A 22542-nucleotide genomic window follows, 5' to 3' on the forward strand; every position below is an offset into this window, starting at 1 on the left:
GTACAGGCCAAGTATATTCTTGCAATTGAAATACTCAGAATTAAGCTGCACCATACAGATTTAAGAATCTTTGGTCTACACTACACGTAAGATTGGAGGGGGGTGGGGTGGGGGAACAAAAAAAAAAAAACAACACAAAAAACCCTCACAACAAAACAAACAAATAAAAACCCACACAGACATCAAAGCCCAAAAAAGATCATTTAACATTAAACAGAATATAGACAATGAAGAACTATAGTGCAGGATCCAGTTTTGAAACCCATGGACAACAGAAGTCAGGCAAAAAACCAGAAACAGAGAATCAGAGGAAAAGCTGCCAAGAAGATTCACACACAAGGTAACAAAAATTACTTTAATTGCTTACCGCATATTCTTCTGGTGTAACCTTTAGAACATCAAATACCACTGCATCAAAGCTCTTCTTCAGCTCAGCTGATCCTTTGTCACTCAAGGATTCTGAGCTGCTACTCTTCTGCAGAAACAAATAAAACCACTGATGAGATTTTGCTTCTCTTCTTTTTTACATACCCAAAAGCAAAATTTCTGCTTAAACATCACTGTTCACAGAATTTTTCTACTGGGCAAATAATCAACTAAAAGTCAGTCACAGGATACACTTTCTGCTGACCAAGATTGCTAAATCAGAGACACTCAACCAGACTTCAATGCATTTCAAAGGTGTTCCTCAAAACAAAACAGTTATTTTTCAATGCATATTTAAATTCCAGTTTCGCTCACAGGAAAGTTAATAGCAGCAATAATACAGTCACACTGAATTGCAAACAGAAAAAAATACCACTATGGTGAGGAAAAAGACAAAGCCCATCCAAAAGGAACAGTTAACATCAAAGAACATTATGAATCTCTTCCTGATTCTCTTAGAAGCATTAAAACTTAAAAAAATTACATGTGTGTTCCTGTTGAAGGCACTTAGTATAAACAATTTCAGCTTTGAAGTTGTTTGGGTTTTTTAATGTGAGTAAATTAACATTTACAAAAAATACCACATCCTAGAATATTGTTCTATGACTCTTCATCTACAATATAAAGATTTTGCTTCCTTGCAGAACACAAATACGGTCCAAAAAGTTTAGGTTAGATATAAGGAAGAAGAAGTTCTTTACTGTGAGGGTGGTGAAGTGGTAAACGCCCCATCCCTGGCAGTGTTCAAGGCCAGGCTGGATGGAGTCTTGAGTGACATGGTTTAGTGTGTGGTTGGAACCAGATGATCTTAATGTCCTTTCCAACTTTGATTTGATTCTATGATCCTATACAAAAAAAATAAACTCTTTGTATGAAATTAACACACTTCATATGCTTCATGTATTATTTTCATACAAGTAATCACTTCCTCTAGTATACAGACACAAACCTAGATTCTGTTTGGTCATTACAGGAAAGAAGGGCATGGAAATTGAGATGTGAAGCATACATCTCGATGTGACAACTGAACCTCAGGTATGCCAATTTCAGAAGTAAGTATACGACATGCAATCACTTTGCTGCCCCACACTCTCCTCGGAAAGGCTATGCATGTACGTTTCTTGCTTCTTAGTTTCTTCTCCCTTTCAGAAACCTGGTATAAAGCAATCTCTCAACTACAAAATAAGAACTACAATGACAAGTGGACAAAACCATCATGAAAGACCACAGTTACTACAGTCAATACCTGTATTGAATTTAACACTTCCTCAGCAAACAGTATGCTTGCCTGGAGTACTGTATGGCACCTGCATGCTTCAGCAATAGCACAACCTTGATGTAAACACTAACACAGCTCCACAACAGCTTTGCTAATACATTGTTTGGAGATATTCAAGAGAAAGAAAACTAGTATCAATGCACAGAACTTAACCTCACCATTGCTGGGAGCTCTAGCTCAGCTGTGGCAAAAACCACTCAGCAGGTATCAAGGCCTGCCTAGTCTTAAGGTGGTCACTAATGCATCCTTAAGCACTCTATCCTAGCCACCATCACAGAGGCATACCTCCTAGAAAGCTGAAAACATTAATAGTTCAGCCCACATAATGAAGGCACTTTCTGACAGTTTGTGTATGCTAATACTGGAAGTTTTCCAGACCATGGCTATGGGTCATATTCACAACGTGTGTGTATGAATGACCACTTCACCAAATAACTTCTGGCGGAAGTCAAATTTCAGCACTGGTACACTACACATTCAGTAACACCTACACCATGTCTGCTGATGCCAAGGCAGAAGGGAAGGTACCACATGGTCACTGACGCTGGTAAATAGTTCTACTGTGGTAGTTCTACTGTCTTCTCCTGAAAATCTAACAAGACAGTATTTTAGGGCTACACCACCTATATTTTGACTTGGGCTTCCCACTCACAGAAACAAGGACATTTGAACTCCTTGAGACTTCAGCCAGCTGAAATAAACTCCTGTCCATTTTTAAGCATGTTTGTTAAAAGCACTTATATTTAGTAATCATGTCCAGTTTCAGGTAGGTTATTCTAATAGTACCATCTCCCTGAAAAACCTGACTTTGAAAACACAAAAAACTCCACACCAGATAGGTATTTTCAGTAACCAACATGCGTACAGAAACATTGCAGTTATAAGTTCTCCCTCCTCCCAGTTAGTCAAGATGGGGGGGGGGAGGAAATAGACTTTCAGAAAGCAGATTCATTTTACTTGGCCAAAATAATTTTACTCAATTTTATCACACATCATGTAAACACTCAAGGCTATCTTGTTGAAGAGAAAAAGAGCTTTCCTCCAAGAAAATTTCAGTTGCATGCCAACAAATAGTCGATCAATGATTCTTAACACAATGTTAAGTACAAGAATCGGCACAAAAACAAACAACGGCCTTGAAGACTGATGACAGTTTTCTTGTTCAAATCTTGACAATAATTGTGAAATTGTGCTGGAGATTATTTCATTTCTTTTGATAACACAACACTCCAATTTTCCTTTTGCCTTGTTTGTGGTACTTTCCATATTCCCTATGCACATGCAAATGCATAGTACACATGCAGCTCTGCTATCAAAACACATGTGTAAATATATAAATTAAGTAAACATCTCCTGTAAGGTCCAAGAACTCATTCAAGGAGGCAAATGTTTTCAGGACTTCGTGGCTGTAATCATTACTGACTCTATAGCCTGCTTGAATACTTTGTCCTTTAAACAAAAGGTTGGGGTTTGGTTTGGTTTGTTTCTTTTAATCCTTCTTTTACAAAAACAAAACCAAAACTGAAACCCACTAGGGTAAAAACATTTCACACTGTGACAAAAAGCAATGCAAATAATATGCATCAGCAATAAAGTAACTGTCTCCCCCAGAAAGCTTAACTTAGTATTGTACAACAGTACAAACCAAAGCTTATATTCAATCACCCTAAAGCAGTCAGACAAACAAGGCATTTGGAAAGATCACTCTGTATACATCAAAGGCAGATCTTGGTTCCCTCCATCCCACTACTACTAAGCATGAAACAAACAACAACAACAACACCCACCACAAAACCATCAAAAAACCCACTACAAAACAACCACCAAAAAAATCACCACAAAACAAAACAAAAAAACCCCACCACACAAACCCACACCAAAACCAACCAACCAACAACAACAACAAAAAAAAAATCTTTAACAGGAAGATCTGCAAGAGTTTTGGAGATCAAATCAAAACCAACCAGGTCTTGCAAACCCTCAAACATTCCTAAGAATTTAGGAATCAGTCACAACTCTCAACATGTTCTTACACGATCCTAACAAAAAAGAATTCAAACTATTCTGGTACTAACTTCTCCCATCCCCTTGTTTTCCTTAACAAGTAGATGACAAATGGAAAAACTGTGTAACTTCAAAATAAGGCATCAGCATAGAAGGCCAATTTCCGTTGCTTCTGCCTTGTAAAGGGCAGAATCTTTAGTGGGCAGGCGGGAAATCATACCAAGGTCTGAATGCAGCCCAACAGACAAAGGCAAAATCCTTATTCCAGTGCTACTGTATCAGACTGCCCTGATACACACAAGTACCTGCCAAAGAAGGGAACATTTCCCAGGGGCCTTGTCAGCTTATTGCAGCAAGAACATCTAGTATTGTTAAAACTTGAAAAGGAAAGCTTCCTTGTCTAGATGTGATGGAAGAAAACATAAAACAAAGGCAGCTTTGGCTGTGGCAAGGCTGTAAATGCTAGCTCATGCTTTATTTTGGTATATAAAGGTCAGAACTAAGTTATTCACATCTAAACTGGGGCATATGAAACCAACACAGAAAACAAAGAGCCTATCGCACCAGATTTGTTTAAAGAAAAACCTACATTTTGGTGCATTCAAAAAAAAAAAAAAAAAAAGTACTTATGGTCTTAGGTGTCCAATAACTAAGTTTTGTAATCCTTACCTCTGAAGCGGTAGCCGCAATATTAACACTGCTTGACTGTCCGTTCATTAGGTCCATCCTGCCCACACCATTAATCTTCAGCCCTACATTTACAGCATCAGGATCATCTCCAAGGCAACTGAGTAACCATTCCTACAAAGAGCAAAAAGTAATCAGAAACTGTTTTATTCATGTGTTTTAAACAAGATTCAGCATGTAAAAATCTGAAAAAAAAAAAAAAAAAAAGTACTTCCAAAATGAATAAACCACTTTGAGATCCAAACTTTACATTCAAACATATATTCTGAAATTACCTGCTTTAAGATGACATAACTGCAGGTTGCATTATAACATCCAATAACATTGGTTACTGGAAGCATAGACTTTCATGTTCTTTTTCCTACTACTTTCGATATGTAAATGTATGCATTAACTTTAACTTAAAGTTAGCCTGCAACATCAGTTCACATGTGATTCTTTTCCTTTGATTACCAACTTTAAAAAGTATACTCCAGCTGTAACCTATTAGATAACTTTCATAAGAAGTTATCCAATAATTTCCAATCCTATGTCTATTCACCAGCTTTAAGTTAAAATTCCCTCATTAAAAGCAATTTAAGATACAAGCGGAATTTACACTTTTCCCCACAAATTACTCAAATTGTTTAGTAAAAGCAAACAAACAAACTCTATACAAAGGAAAACTCCACACACTAATTTTTAATGTACCCTGGCAAGAACACTGTTGCTTTTCATTTCTACAGAGAAAAGGCTACAAAGAAATAGAAAACTTTGCATCCACTACAAAACCACGAAGACTACTCAATACTTACGTGTTACAGAGAGAGTAAAAATCGGTTTGGGCTTAACATTTCATGAGATGTTAGTGCCCTCTAGTGTGAAAACGATTATAAATCGGTTTTCACAGGTCTATGTTTATAACAAGTGCAACTGCTCCTGACGTCATTATTTATGAAAATCACTTTAGGTCTGTAGTTTAACTCAGAACTATTAACACATTCGCAAATAAATGGAGAAAATAAGTAACAGGTAACAAATATCACATAACAAATCAGCATTACAGCAACTCATACTTAAGCCCTCTATATAACGAAATGAATTCCAAAAAGCTCTATCTCCAAGTGATCTAAAACACTTACGTCAGATAAACAAGCCTGGAAGGTGAGAAACTGCAATACTGAAAAAATAATAGCCTCAAAAGAATCAGTAACTTTAAAGTGTCATCATAGGAATGCAATGCAGAAAGGAGGGCAAATGAAAGCAAGCCACATTGCAAAGTTCAGTCAAACACTACAGGTTCTAGATATTTTGGGGTAATAAGAGTCCCCATCTGAACTATGTTGAGCTGTACTTCTGCAGTTCAGAACAGCCATCGCACATTCTACACTTTCTGGTTTTGTTGTTTTTTTTTTTTTTAAATGATGTAACTGTCTCATTCACAGGACAAAAGATACTACATTTCTCTTTAACATTATACTCCTAGCCCACAGGCTAGAATTAAGATTGTGTTTCCACCACTAAAAATACACTTAACTGCACTTACATTTTAGCTGGTATTATACTAACAGGCCATACAGAGCTAAATGGGATCAGTAAGCCTAGCAACTGTGTGATAGACTTTCCATCTCAGAGAACTGTTCCTGGAGATACAGTAGTGGCACACACTGATTCAGGTTTTCCTTTTCTACCCAGTTACTGATTGTGATCTCTGTCCCTTAGTCAAGCATGGCTGAAACTGGTCAACATGCAGAGAAGAGACTCCTATGAGGCACATAAAATAGGGATTTTTTTAAAATTTTTTTTACATATTTTAAAAATGACAGGAAGTCACTTGGAAAAGCCTACGTGCAAAGGAAAGAGAGATTACAAAATAGAACATCTGGCAGTCAGGCTGTCTCATAACAAAGCTGTCCATGCACTATTAATTTGGCACCCACTGGTACATTACAACAGTATGTCTGAATACATTTTTACTTTTTCCCACTTCATGGAGACAGTAAGAGGCAGAATTAATTCCGAACTGCTATAAGCCAGCATTTATCAACTTAAAAGTTCCAGAATTTGCAGCATTTAAAATGTACTTCTCAATGCTGCATTAGACATGAGAATATCAGAACTCCCATAACAATGAAAAGTCACAGCAACGATTTTGGCCAATGTATCGTTTAAAACAAATACTGAAAAAAAAACCCCACGCCCTAACACTGGAATAAATAAAAAATTTGCTTGCTATACTACCATTCTGCTCAACATTAAAATAAGCAGTAAACAGCAATATCAGAAAGTGATCAACAGCAGACCTGTTCAGAGCAACACATCTGGATATACAAAATGAATGCTGCCGAACTACAGCAGCGAGTCACAGTTTTCACTGCATACCCTGTATATCCAATTACAAAAACTGAATTACATGGGGTAATTTTAACTTCCAGTCTGTTTCTCCTCTTCAATTTAATAAATGCCTTTGTGCTCAGAAATGCATTCAAGTGGAATTGAAAGTGCTTTATACAACACATAAAATACTTACACATGCATTTATGCCAACCTGAAGCCTAGACATGCTATGTGGTATCTTCCTACCTCTCCATGCCATGAGTACTGTACAGTAAAAAAAATAACTAAAAATACTGAAAAAGATTCATTATACCCAAAGAACTAAAATGTCTGGACTAACATTGTGGTTTAACCTCAGACAGCAACTGAGCACCACACAGCTGCTCACTTACTCCCCCTGGATGGGACAGGGAGAAAGAGAAGCCTAAAAGGGAAAAAACTCATGGGGTGAAATAAAGACAATTTAATATGTAAAGCAAAAGCCACATGTGCAAGCAAAGCAAAATAAGGAATTCATCCACTACTTCCCTTCAGCAGGCAAGTCTTCAGCCATCCCCAGGACAGCAGGGCTACATCACATGAAAAGGTTACTTGGGAAGATAAATCCCGTCACTCCAAATGTCCCTCCCTTCCTCTCCCAGCTTTACATGCTGAACATGACATATTCCTTTGATCAGCTGGGGTCAGCTATCCTGGCTGTGTCCCCTCTCAACAACTTGTGCATCCCCGGCTAACTCGCTGCTGGGGCTGTGTGAGAAACAAAAAAGGCCTTGACTCTGTGTAAGCACTGCTCAACAGTAACTAAAACATTGCTGTGTTATCAATACTGGTTCTAGCACAAAACCAAAAACATTGCCCCATACTATTATGAAGAAAATGAACTTTACCCCAGCCAAACCAGCACAACTAAGCAGGGTTGGCTATCTTCAATGAGCCTGAGTTTTTCCTGCAAATTCATCCAAGGTTTTGATGACTTGATGGTCATTCCATTGTAGTGACTGACCTATAAACCCCAAAATGGAAGGCAGCTCTATGAAGATGGTCACATTGCTGATGCTCAGAGAACAATGCAGGGTGTGACTGAGCACAGCTGTTGCAAAGAAGCTGACCTTAGCACAAAGAGGACAAGAGGGTGGCCTTTGTTTTAGATGAACCGCTGTCAGTTGAGTGGATCAACTGACTATATTAGTTGAGTGAATCAACTAGTGGTGTAAACATTTCTCCCCAAGTTCATTAAAAAACCTGAATGTCTCCCTGAGTTAGCTAGACCACATGGAGGGGACTGAAAAAGTAGTTCAGCCCAACTGAGTGGAAAACCCAAGTAATTAATAAAGGAATTGCAAAGAGAACAAAACGCTTAAGCTAGCTTCAACACATGCATTCCTTCCTGGTGACTGGGGTTGCCCAACGTTGTGACAGCGAGCATATTCTAGTAATGGGGATCACATTTTGGCATTGTGAACTTTATATTGTAATTGATTTTGCTTAGTTTAACCTGCATTTATATTGTGATTTAGTACCTTTTGTAACACTGCTGAATTAGAAATCCTCTGTAATATCAACTATCTTCAAATAATAAATTTAATATTAAACATTACACTCTGGCCACAGTGTATTGGACTCTGATAGGTGCCTAACAGGACACCTAAGCCTGACTCCCTTCTACAGCAGAATTCAGGGATATTCTTCTTGTCTCAGCTTGGGTAAAGCACTATCCCAAAAATATACTGTACAAGTGGCATTTAAAAGATTACTCTAAAATTACATTAAAAACTGCCTGTCCAGAACAGTACAAAAGCTTTGAGGAAACATAGCCACAGTGCCATTTTATGAATAGCTTAAGAGTCATGATGACCAATATCCTCTTCATTCTTATTGATAATGTCAGTACTAAATGTCATTTCTTTTGATCACAGATCCCTTTGCAGAGTTGCCACCAAAGACTCCGGGGTCCAAAGAACAGTAGGAGCCAAAACATTGGTTCTAAAGACAATCAAACCTGAGCTCCTGATCTTTTGGAAACTCTCACTGGTATTTTAACAAACAGTACAGAAAAAGCTATTTCTTTCTAAACAAGGAATCTTCACTCCCCCATGCATAATACAGCCTAGCTAGGTTTAACTATTCCATACCAGGACCTCAAGACGCTTCAATGAAATCTTGGAGCCACTGACTGAATTCTCATTCTGGATTCAAGCTCTTTGATTCTTAATTGGAAGTGTGTTTTTTCCAGCATTGCGTGGCACTGTCTGAATTATCACTGAAGGTGACCCAGGGGCATACAGGTACTACACCCAGCACCATGTACCAGTATTCATACCACCTGCCATCAGGTCAAGGGGCTGATCACACTCGCAGTTCTTCCCTGCAGTTTGGTACACGTGCAAGCACCTCAGTATGCCTAGAAGACTTGTGTACATAATAACAATGTTAGCTAAGGCACATACTAGCCAACACCAAAGAAATGTAACTCATTTGCCAGGCTGGTGCTGTCTGTTCTGCAGCAGGCAAGATTCAGGAATCAGCACAAGGCTGCACCACGATAACAAGAGCCATTACAGGTACTGCAGGGGGAAAAAATCCAAGATAGTCTGAGCAGACCACCACTTTTAATGCTCCTGCCAAAGAGAAAAGCACGGCCTCCTCCTCATCACAGAAGCCACTGTTCTGTGTTGCTTCCCACTGGAATCTCTCAAAGTCTATAGGAGCTACGTACAGATAGGTAAAGCTAGAAATATATCTAAAGAGGGAAAAAAGCCCATTGCCTAAAAGGCAGAGAACTGCTAAAACAAAAGAGAAAATCTAAAAAACCCCAGAACTTATTAAAAAAAAAAAAAAAAAAAAAAAATGCAAACCACCCACACCAAAACAGAAAACACCACACAGGAAAGCTTACAATTAAACAGAAAGTCAGCAAGAAATAGGAGACTGGGCAAAGAATGTTCATTCAACTACGAAAGAAGATTTTGTCAAGTCAAAACCAAATTGTACCTTCCAAACTCTATTCTTTAGGTTTACACTCAACCCATCAAAACAAAAAACTAAGTTATTCATTAAACGTAAAACGTAAAAATGTTAAGTCGAGCTGTATGAATAAAGGTAGCATGTATACAGCATTACAAAAGAAAAATGAAAGTCACCTAAACACATGCTTTAATTCAGTTTTTAGTAGTCATGACAACATTAAGAGGTAATATAAAGATAGCAAAACTGATAAGAAAATAAACTTCCACAATAGAGATGAAACAAAAGTGAAAGTAACTTACGCAACTCAATATAACCTCATCCTCCTGCAATAAATTTATCATTGAAGAGAATCAAATCCTAGGCCTAAAATTTCACATGCTACAAAATCTCCAGTCAGCCACATGAATCTTGTCAAAGCATCAGCTGCTACTAGTGAAGACAGAGACACTAGAAGACAATATGCATGGCGCAGAGACATGACGGTAACTGAGATAGAGGAGCATAATATTAGCATACAAAGAGATTACTAGTAGTTATTAAGTATGCAACACCAGTATAAATATTAGAATAATAAAACATTTAGAAATACAAGAAAGCAATGTACTACAGGACAAATTACGTCATCTGATGGACAGAAGAATGAAAAACTGAAGTCAATCATGAAAGGCTCATTTGGGTTGACCTCAGCAAAATTTCTGCTATGAATTTCAGCACATCAGTTGGAAATGACTTGGCACCAATGCTGTAAGCATGAAGTAGCCACATGAGATCAAGGTGTTTGCATTAGTTACATCCAAATGCTACCTCCAAAACATCTCAAGACACTGATGTGGTACCCAGTGCAGGTCTGGACACCTGGCTTCAAACAGATTTTCTGAAGGACATATATGCAGAGAAGGGCTTCCAGGTTCTCTGAAGACTCCATTGCAAGAAATGGAAACCATATTTAAGTATTGGAAGGACATACCCGGAGTATGAATAAAATGTAAATTTCAGCTCAAATCAAAATATAGCAATTGGATTCTTGAACAATCTCCAGAAAACAAAAAAACTAAAAGCAAAAGCTATATATGAAGCTGATACTAGACTCCTTGAAGGAAATAGTGTCATATGGCATCTGTATCAGCAACATAACTAATCCAGTAAACCACAAGACTCTTTTCTTCATTGCTTTGATTAGTCCTGCTGCAAAGTCAAAGCACTTCTACGTCCATCCAACTCAACCACTCAGTTGTCACACAACCACTCTTTCTCTAAACATCTGTTGCACAACAGTCACAAGCAGTATCAGCTGTTTAAGCTCCAAGACAGCTGAAATTAGAATCTGCAGGATAACAAGCAGGAAAAAAATAAAAAATAAATACAAAAAAACCCAAACAGTTTTATTAAGTTAGACAATGAAGTTGGGGGGGGGGGGGGGGAAGCAAGCAAGCTTCATTTAGCTATGATCCTTAACTTAGATCTTCCTCTCTTACCCTAGAAGATGCCTTACCTGGACACGCAATTAAGTGAAATTATTATTCTTTAAGATACTATCCACAGAGCACTTTCACTATCATGTGTGTGCTTACAATGCGAACAACAAAATCATACTATGGCTTCTTTTATGCACCTTATTCTCTAACTTTGAGGAGGGAGAATGTGGCAGGGGGGTGTGTGTCCCTGACATGGAGGCACGACTAAAGGGAGAGAGAAATAAGATATAAATGAGATGGAGCCTTAATGTTAAGTCTTCACGTGTTAAAAGTTCTTCTTGGTACATCGTGCTCCAGTATTTAGGGCTCTCCTTTTTTAATCTCAAGAACCGATATAACAAGTAGCTTCCATCTCCTCAGATGAATAAAAAACTTCAAAAATCCAGGAGAATATCCTTCTCCAGGGCACAAGCTACTTGTTTACCAAACCCTATAGCAAAAATTAAACAAATACTATTACAAAAATTAATGAAATCCTGTTAAAAAAAAAAAAAATCAAACTATTAGCCAAGTTTGCTAATCAACTTATAGCAACAACAAAGAAGTTCCGCTCAGTACGGAAGACTTTTAGTCACACACAAATAGGAAGGAGATCCTTACCATTCTGACTTCCACCATTCGAAAGCCAGCTCTACTCTGTCAGCTGACTCACAGCCAAGAGTTAAGTGGTAGATGCTGCAGCACATGGGAACAAATTTTAGCATCAGCACTGGTACACAGCTGCAAGCAGTAGCAGATCCTGGCCCTCATATAATACAGGCATGAATCAAGCAGAAGGAAAGAATCATTGCAGGCAACAAATGGAGTAAGCCAAAAATGTGAACATGTGTAAATGCTATTTAAGTTTAGCCTGGGGTTGTAAGAGGTTTGCCTTTTTCTAACAAAAGATCTCTTCAGCAGAGCTTGAGTGTTAAAAATGCAGGTTCACCAAGAAAACAACTGAACTGCACAAGAGCTGATCAAGTTTTTGCTCACAAACTGCTTACAAATCTTCAGAGATCACCTACAAGCCTTTGTTCCATTTTATAGTTCTTTAGAAAGGATATTGCACGTAAGAATTTTTTATTCCTCTTTTTCTGGTTATTATTTTAAAACTGCTGTCAGAACACATTGAACATCTCAAGTTATGATCCATGGCTTGTTTTTCCTTCCATATACCAAATGGGTAAGCATTAGGGAGCCAAATTATTTTAGCACAGAAAGTACAATAACAAAGTTTTGCCCTCCTCAGTCTCCCTCTCCAGAATTCAAGCCTGCTGACAGTTTATACTGTTTGAGAAACATTCTTCAAATATCCAAATAAGTACAGGCATGCTCAGTCGCTAACCAGAGGAAGGATTCCTCCTCACCCCAAACACACAAAACAAGAGAAATCATAACCTAGAGACATTTCTGAAAGCTAGGAACTACTGATATTTATTTCCATGAATGAGAAGTAAAAAACCAAAAAACATAAATAGGTTATTTAAACTAGAAGCACTACTTCTAATCAGGTAGCTCTGTAAGATGATAACCTTTCCACAACTGGTTTTTCCAAGACCCCCTCCACACGGGCATGCAGCTAGTTTTGTTAGAAAACAAGAGCAGGTTAATGTCTTGTCAATTACCTCATACTTAGTTTGCAGAATATTTTTGTTACAGGTTAAATGTGCAGGCATGGTATCAGCAGAACTATCAAAGGAAGAATGTATCTGTGGACAACATTCTGAACTGAGAAGTCATGCTTAAGAGCATGCAGCAGTGGAGCATTGAATGCTGCTAGCACAGACTCCAGCATCCAAATATTCTCTTCACAGGTACTCAGATCCACAGTTTTGCTTTGTTTTTGGGTAACGCAAATAACAAACAGGAAAGAACTACTATAGACAGTGCATCAGCAAAAATACCACAGCAAAGTAATACAAACAAAAGTCTCCAGAAGCTGTCTTTTTTATTTTCAGTCGTATTTTTTTTACTTCTTGTAAATTTAGTAAATTCTGATGGAACTTTTAGTTAATTCCAACAGAAGACAAACTCAAAGAAAATCAGTATAAAAATCTACAAGTGGACCCATATGGGTGGCATACCTTCTCTTAGAACAGGAAGAATACTTCACAGGAAAAAGATTTTGGAAAAATATTTAAATAATTTTATGTGCAACTGCACAATTACCAGTTGTGAAACAGAGATGACAACTGATGGCATGAGCTTTGTTACCGTCAAGAGGCTACAGGAACTCTGCCACCAACAATCATAACTCACATGCCAAAAGCACATAAAAGAAAAAACAATGATGAATATTCTGCATAAACATACACATCACACGTAGATGTAAAGAAAACCCGCATACCCATGCACTCATTGCATAATCTTCTGTAGGCATTAAGTGCTAGAGCTAAAATTGTGAACAGCCAAATCAAAACCAAGATGATCAAACCATCCTAAGATGACTTTTTAACAAGCAAGAGATGATGAAGTACCAACTGTGGCTGAATAACAGCCTCCAAATCCACAGAATTAAAGACTCACTACATCCACCTGCCTCAATGGCACACTTTTTTTGTGCAGTAAGACGAAACAGATTTACATTTAGGAAAAAGAAGGCAAAACTCCTCCCCCACTGAATGCCTGACTTTCTCATTCAGGAAAATGACTGCTGACAGAACATTCTACTGTATTTTTTGTAAAGCCATTAATAGACAATGAGGATCTTTCTTGAAGAAGACACACAGTACTTTGTCTGTTTTAAAATTCAGCTTTCAGACAGATGAGTATAGTCTTTATCATTAAGACGTCTGGTGACAACATTTCAACAATATTCTCTACAATTATTCCTTTTTTAATATCATGCACTGATATGGAAGTTTGCACGGTTGCTATAGAAATGGTTCCAACAGGAAAGAAAAAAAAAAATTATCTAACAGCATATGAATTGCCTGTATTCAGTATGACAAGTATCCTGTAGAACCACAACAGACATCTGGGGAAGAAAGCTGGATTTTCTGCTGTGCCACTACCTGCTGCAGTTGTTTAAGAAAGTGTGTCAAGCTCAGAGTATCCGACTTCCACAAGCCAGCGAGACACAAGCCAGTTATTTATCTATCCAAGCATCCACATCTTTCCCATGTTTCTAACTCCCTTCAGGAGAACCTCAGTAAATCAGGAAACTAATGAGAGCAGGTAAAGAGCCAAATACCAATAGTTTAATACCAAATATTTTTCTTCACCCAAGACCAGTCAGTAACTGCTGACAAGCAAAGCATCTGCCTAAATAAAACATGATACAGAAATCAAGTAAATTCAAGTTAATTCATACAAATCCAGGCCTTAAACAAACCAAATGGATGTTGGAAATTTGTTTCACATGTTCAAGAATGTCCAAATAAATCCAGGGAGAATTTGTCAGCTGGCCCAACCAGATGTCTATGACCTAGCCAAAGTGCCTCAAATTAGAGACCAAGCATATATTCACTTCAACAGAAATAATTTGGAGTAAATATTTTCATGAATGGGGTAGTGTATTTTTAAGATTGTATCAGACTTTCTTGTTTTCAAAACAGAGTAGATTACAGGGAACTCTTGTCTCTTTAGATACTCAAAGGAGACAGGATTGAAATTCTGGTATATCCACTGTACTTCTTGTGCACTAACATCAACAGTTGAATCACCAGAAAAACTAAATGTGTTTTCAGGTAAATGGACAGTATAAATTAGAGTCCTGCTGGAGCTATTTCTTAGTCATCTATCTACATGATTAATGAAAGAATCTGCTCTAAGGAAGGAATGACATAATAAATATCTAGAGTTCGTAGAACTTGTATAACTGATGTAGAATACAATGTTTTCCAGAAGGCATCAAAAAGACACTGAGACATAAGACAAGCATTAATTTGAAGAGCACAGCTGGCAAAGCACAAGAACCAACTATGCCAAAACATTTATATATCTCTAATGGTAGTAAAGTCAAGCCTCAAATTCTTGTTACAAAACAGAAAAACAAATTCAGGGTAATGGTTAATAATAAAGGATTTTTAAGATTATTCCAGCACTATGAACTCAGCATATTAAATTCACAAGCAATATCCTATCCAAATTCTACTTGGATATTTGAGACATTCAGTGGATGACTGGATAATTATTACTTAAACATATCCTTCAGTTTATGAAATGCAGCTGTGTCCATTTCTGTCAAATCAATGGATGCATGCATTAAAAATTTATTTAAGTGCAGATGAATGACATGCAAGCTGAAAACTTGGGTCAAAGAAGAACGACACAACGTAGTTTTAATAGAGATTTGGAGGCGAAAGATATTTTGAATGTAAATTCATTGTTTTACAGCAATAAACTATAACTTCAGTTAGTACAAAGAGCTGCAATCTCTAATCTTAGCACACTGATTAGAAAATGCTTTGCTTTCTTTTCTAGGATCACCAAAACCACCACAGTGCTAAAACAAACAAGTACAAATCTTGAGGAAATCACAGTTAGAACAAAAGCAAAGATCCTCAGATCCTAAAACTCCTACCAGGTAAGCTCTTCTGGCAACTTCTGGCAGGAAAGCTTGCTGGACTTCTGTCCAGGGAATCTTTTGGCCCAAACTAATTAACAGCACTGGCTTACTCTTGAGCAAGAGAGATAAGCCATTCTGGACAAACCAACAAAAGCTAATTCTTTACCATATCTAAATGAAAATACAACACTTCTTTGAGACCCTGTCATGCCCTGTATTGCTGCCTGAAGAGCTTTAAGTCAAAATTAAATCAGTTCTCCCATTCTATACTACCAGGAAGTGAGGTGAAAAGAATGGCTCATAACACCAATACCTTGGCTGCGCTCCGAAAATACTGTAATGTTTTAGTTGGTTTCATATTCAGCTTGCTAGGTTGGGGAGGTTCATTTTGGTCATTAATGTTCTTTAAACATACAGGAGAGTCAGTCACATCACAAATAAGATTACTTACAGCTCAAATACCACTGAAGTCACTAGACACAACATGGTCAGTGTGTTTTTGGCAACTGGTATGTACCTTAGAAACAGATATAAAAAAAAAAAAAAAAAACCCAACACTTAAAAAATAAACAAAAAAACCCCACAAAACCCACAACAAAACACACAAAACACTTTAAATACTTAAAAGCTAAAATATTTTAATGAGCTGCACAAATTTATCTTCTACTACCTCCAAGACAGTGAAAAACAACCTCAGCAAACACAGCAAACAGCCACTAATTTAAATGCAATATTCATACAGTGATTCACAGATCTTTCCAATCTAAGAATCTAGTTTTTCCTACAAAGAGTGGGATTTTCCACCTGACTTGTGTGTGGCTATTAAGCATCATAAATCTGACACAGCTATCACATAGCAGGCAGTGGAGCTGCTCTGCCACAGACACTGACACATCAGCCAGCTCCCTCACTGAGGAACAGAGCAAATACAACATCAATATGCTCTGGGACCTAATTGCATGCTTAACCCAGCCCCATCCCCCTAAAGAACACAATATGTAAATGTTATCTCCAACCTAGGCAAGACCTCTTTTTCTCTTCCGAAATGTGTTTTCCAATTTTGAGGACTGTTACATCAAAGAATGTTGGCCTTCTTTACCAAAAGATTGTAGTTTTCTTCCTGTAAGCAAACCACTTCTACCAACATTAGGAGAATCAAAAACACAGAAAAAGCTGCAAAGAAATACCAAGGAGCCAGTCTGATGATAAGACAATAGAAACATGCCCTGTGGCCCAGGGAGGGGAGGATGAGGGGAAGGGGACGATATCCAATTCCATTAATGACCAGGAATGTAACAGGGAAAGATGACACCAGAGAAAGAGACCTGCAACAAAAAATTCCATTCCCAAAGCCCATCACTTCTCCCCATCTCCCCTTCCTCACTTCAACAAGTAAAATCAAGAAGATACTCTTGACACTCTGTACCAGTCCACACAGAAATATGACACGTAAAAGCAACACAAACTCCAGCATATCCCAAGACAGCACAGGAAGTCTTTTTTTCCTGTTCACTGGAGAAATCTCACTTCTGTCCATATCCTTTACCTCTGTTACTGCCTAATTCCATTTTCCACTTAAGACTATGACTTCATAGAATAAGGGTAAACATGTAAAACCATGGAATTTTTTTTTAAGTCATGAAAGAGATAGTTTTGGTTTTGTTATTTTTTTTTTATTTTTTTTTTTAATAGGTACAGCTGAAATAATCAAAGCCCTGAACTTTTCTACAATATACTTCTGTTTACAAATAAATAGAGGATTTAACAAAAGTTTTGTGGGCAGAATACCTTAGCAAGACATCTTTCATGTTAGCTACTTGCATTAGTTATCAAACAAGCTTCCCTTTTTAACAGTATCACTTAACATAGGCTAACTAGATTTCTGTGTCTATCAAACTTAGCATAACAAATACAACACACCCCTGAATTATCTGCCTAACAGATTTCACTAAGCTATCCTTTATAAAAGGCTTTTTGGCCTCAGCAATACCCTTTCAATTAATCTCTTTCATGTCTTATAACTAAGTTATAAAAATTAGATTAAGAATTATTCCTCAACAAAACTATGTTAACCTCAAATCATTAGCACATATACCTCTGTTACTCTAAGTGTAAACTTGTTTAAGAATTCATACCCATTTTGCATATGTTCACTTTGGACTTACAACAAGCACATGATGCAACTGTATAACTCTGCTTTCACATCTGTGGGTGTTTTCTCCCATAAGCTAATCAAATTGAGCAGCGAAGGCACTCAATTTCACAGGACAAAACCAAAACCACAAGATTTTCTGTAAGTTTCTAGATGCCCCAGCATTATGTTACCTTAAATACTTTAACACTTTCCATTGTATATAAAAAAAATATATATGGGATCATGTAATAACAAATATGAAGATACTCCTTTCCCCTTTCCTAGTGATACAGCAGCATTCATTACCGAAGAGAGAAGAAACTAAAGCAAGTCTGACTGCTGATCTCTAAAAGACCATTTTTAGGCAACCCTCTTTAACAAACTAAAGTCCCCGAATGCTAGCTTACACAGAGACTTGTATGAATACTTCTTTTAAAAAAGTTAAATTACTTTTCCTGAAACATGAACTAGATCCTAGCGAAGAAGACCTTCCACAACTAGACAGTTTCAGGTAAGAGCCAAGATTGACTTTGCAGAAGTATCAAACACAAGTCACAACATGAAATACAGTTTGAGTTGTCATCACACAGGCCCTATCCACATTAAAAAAAAAAAAAAAAAAAAAAAAAAAGTCAGCAAGTTAATTAAGTGCAAGGGCAAGCCATTACATGCAGACACTGAGAAAGCACTACCTGCAAGCAGGTCCTAAAGCACACTATCTGCTTAGGAATAGCTGTTGTTCTTCAAAGGTAAATAAACACTGTACCTCAAAACTAGTTTTTCCACTTCTTTAATATCACTTTAATATGCCTTCAATTTTATAAAACATTGTACATCTGGCAGCCACCTCACGTGAAAATAGTATCAAGCTTGCCTTTTTGTTTGATCTCCTGACTACAGTTTTATTAACATTTTTTTCCTCTCCAAATTCTCTTAGAAGTATTCTGGGTGGACACTTTGAACACTTAAACAGGTATTACCTGTAGAGCTGAACAACTTCCACATATAAAATAATTTTTTTGTGTAGATCTAGCAGAGCTAAAAGGTATTAAAAAAATAACTGAAGAATCACAGTTTCATAATGAGATTAAGATTTGGTACTACTACCTTTGGCACATTTGTAATAAAGACTTTGTCCAATGTAACACAATGCAAACTTGTTCAAAGTACTATTATAAATTATCTATTACCATGGCTGGATCAGAAAGAAAGTTTTTGTTCACTAGTAAGGAGAAAAGCACCTTTAGCAAGGCACATGACTAAGAATACCAAAATCTATTATGAAAGACTTAACTGGCAAAATAAGTTCAAAATCAATCCAAAATAGGCCCAGATCGGGGGGCGGAGGAGGAGGAATAAAAAAACAACAGCAAAACCACCACAACAAAGGAGGATCAAAAGAAATTATGTATAACCAGTAGGGTACTCAACCAGCAAACAAACAGTGGCTAGTCAAGCACTTTTCAAACAGAAAGTAGCAAAACCATTTCTGCTATGGAGGGACATTAGAAACCAGCTTCATTAGAAACTGCACACCTGATACTATCCATGTATGGCATATTAAAAAGTAATAAAAGCCTTATACTTAAGTAATGTTTACTCTTATCCAATATTAAGGCAGACCTACAAGGCCCAGGTTTCATCTGTCCTAACAAACATCTTAAGTTTCAGGCTGCTCACTCTTCACCACTTTCATGCTTCTCAGAACCATGGTTCTCAGGTTAGAGTCCAGCTAAGAAGAAATGTTGCTAAGCCTCCAGTAATTTTGCGCTCTGAGCTCCAAAAGATGTTTGAAGATCATCCCAACTGCAAGGAAGGACTGAAATCAATAGATTCTATTCTTCTCATACATTACTCCTTTCCAAAATGCATGTTGGCATATTTCCATAAAAGTTTGATCGATAAGAATATAAAAATTATTTAAAGGCACTTAACAGACAAGCCTGAGAACTAAAGCCCAAACACACTGGTTAGTCTAAAAGTGTGTGACTATTATGCTAAAAATAGATGAGATAGCTGCCACTACTCAGGTATACTTACCAATACGATAAAGCACATGGGAAAACTGGCTTGTGCACAAAGACAAGGCTATTGGCAAAGCGGTCTTGACTTGCTAGCAATGGCAGCACAGTTCAGATGCCCTTTAACCACACAGAGAAAGTTAATTATGTGACAGAGCAGGGGAGGAAATAAAATGACTATGAGTCATCTACTTAACCATATGCTTTATCAATACACCTGATTATCTTAGAATTACCAATTAGTGACAGCACAAAACAGTGATGCATTAACAGGGGAGACAGTAACCCAAATGCTGCTTTTTTTTTTTTTGTTTTACTGATTTAGCACTTCAAACAATTTATGTACATTTCGAAAACCAAGACGTACACCTAAGGAACTAGGTGATTCCAGCAGCATTCTGACACCTCACACGAGTAAGTGTTGTATCATATTGCAAATGCTTCTGGAATCCCCCAAATACTTTACAGGCTTCTGGATTACTTTTTGCTTGATCATAAAAAAGGCTGTATTATCAAGTTCCCAGTAGCAAAAACATTATTCCCAAATCAGCCTACTGTAAGAGATGCAGTGACTGTTAAGTTTAACTTTCTGCAAAAGTTTTCAGAAACATCACAAGGATCCTATCATGCCTCAAATAGTTCTGCATGAAATCTGAAACTCAGGAGTTTTTCCCACAAGCTCCCAGACTTGGAAACCCAGCTAGAGATTCAGGATAGAGATGAGCTTGGGCTCTAATACCAGAAATCAGCACTCAAAAAAATCACACAAAGGGACAACAAATTCAGTTAATTGATTTCAGTTGCTTTATGGGAACTCTGATTTTATACCTGCCAGTCATCTCTGCTTTTTTAATTGCTTTTTTTTTTTCATTCCTTTTCTCTGCCATGACATCAGAGCCAGATCTTGTATGGCTGAAGAATAAACAGTTTGGGGAAACTATCAAACTGAAAAACAAGGCAAGAGGGGAAAAATCCCTAGCTCGGTAAGTTCTCTCATGCAGTTAAGTTTACTAGTATTTCTGCCATAGCAGTGAGAGAAGTGAGCCATCAACAAATAAGCTGCCACACTGCATGCAGGGTCACTACCTAACTAAATTACAAACCAATTTAAATTAGTTAGAACTGCGTAGGACCCCAACATTATCAAGCAAGTAACAGAACTTAAGAACAATTGGAAGATTAAACAAAAAACTTGGCAATAAAACAAGTGGACTAGAAACACAACCTGTTAAAAGAGTTTATAAATTCAAGTTCTACATGAAACTAAAAAGTCACAAGTCAACCTGTGCTTCCATGCCTCTTCTGGTGCAGATTTAGACATGAAGCTTACATAGAAAAGCTTAGTAAATTGGGACTTTCAGCTTTTCAATGAAGGCTTCTGCCTACCAACACATTAATCTGAAAAGGCTGTATCACAGCAGAAAATGTGCTTTTTACTAGTCCTGTTTATTCACTTATTGGTCCAACTCCAGTCACTCTGTGAGATTACACCACTTATTCTGAATCTAAATGAAAACATAATACTGTAGTTTAGACAGTTATTCCAAACCCTGGGCACCTGAATAACATGATAAAAGCAATTCAACTTGTAAAGTGCATTCAGATCACTTTTTCAGGACCTCTGCCAGTTTTATCTAGCCACCATTATCTAAGAAATACATCTTCAACTTAAAAAAGATCAAATTTTTTTTAAAGATCAACTTCAAAAGCATGATCTGAACTAATCTCAATGAGGAGAGCCAAATCCATAGTTTCAGAGCTGTCCCTTAATGAATAATGAGGGATGCACAAATTAAACAGCTTTTAATGTCACACTACTACAACAATGGCCAAAGAGTTGATAGCCAGTCCTGGATCACTTCAGGCATAATTGATGCTGTCAATACCACAGCTCCGTAAGAGAAAAAGAGGTGAAACATATATATCCCGAAGTATCAGCGCCCAGCTCCTACTGAGATGGCGCCAAAGACAGCAAAGCCTTCTGCATCACATTTTGTCTCCAAATCTCTTTGGAGTTTCACATATCAAACTTCTTCCCTACAATCCCCCATTACACATTTCTTCTCTTCCATTTTGAGCGCTTCAGCCCTCAGTCAGCCAAGAGACATACAGTACAAGCAGTATAAGTGAAAAGATTCATGAGCTTCAAGAAATCACTAAATTGGGCTGACCACTTTTTAGCAGAGGACCCCATACCAAGCTTAATAATGAGTCTCCTCCTCTGGCATTTCTGGTTATTCTTGGGCATGCTCTTCTTTCTTCCTTAACTGACTCAGGTTCTCCCCAAGTTACACTTCATTACTTGCACTAGGAACTGCTATAACAATCTAAAATCAATGAGAGGAGGGGAGGAAACTACTTCAAATTCTAGGCAGTTCTAATCAGGTTAGGAGTTCTCAATCTTTCAGTCAAAAATTAAAAAAAAAATTAAATAAATAAAACCCCAAACCATCCCTGATTTTGCTGCTTCAATATAACTGCTAAGAACAATAACTAATAAACTCAAAGTCACCAGAGGGCACTAACACTTCTAACTAATGGCAGATGCACTCCTCCAGTTACGAAGGCTGATAATTACATCCACATCATCATTTATATTTTATCTTGATTGAACTTCAGCCAGCTTGTTCTAATCCATGTTCAAATCTCAACTACATGCTGATGTGGCACTGAGCTACATAACTCTTGTGGTCACACCTTCAACATATGCGGGAGACTTAAAGTCTCCCCAGTTAGACCAG

At 37.4% G+C, this 22542-nt stretch overlaps 1 protein-coding gene across 4 annotated transcripts in view; it reads right to left on the bottom strand.

Moving 5' to 3' along the window:
- Positions 1-22542, bottom strand: part of RALGPS2 (Ral GEF with PH domain and SH3 binding motif 2) — a 119630-nt gene that overhangs the window by 91788 nt on the left and 5300 nt on the right. For 2 of the 4 annotated variants that reach the window (XM_080622873.1, XM_080622872.1), the window contains exons 1-3: positions 5087-5140; positions 4379-4510; positions 368-475 (exon numbers count right to left, since the gene is read on the bottom strand). In XM_080622873.1, the coding sequence (XP_080478999.1) occupies positions 368-475; positions 4379-4510; positions 5087-5113 (267 nt within the window). In that variant the 5' untranslated portion in view covers positions 5114-5140. Of the gene's footprint in view, positions 1-367; positions 476-4378; positions 4511-5086; positions 5141-22542 lie in introns of those variants that run through there. The other 2 variants (XM_080622874.1, XM_080622875.1) reach the window with 1 other exon arrangement.

The sequence above is a fragment of the Psittacula echo genome, assembly GCF_963264785.1.
Source record: "Psittacula echo genome assembly, chromosome: 7".
Taxonomy (NCBI): domain Eukaryota; kingdom Metazoa; phylum Chordata; class Aves; order Psittaciformes; family Psittacidae; genus Psittacula; species Psittacula echo.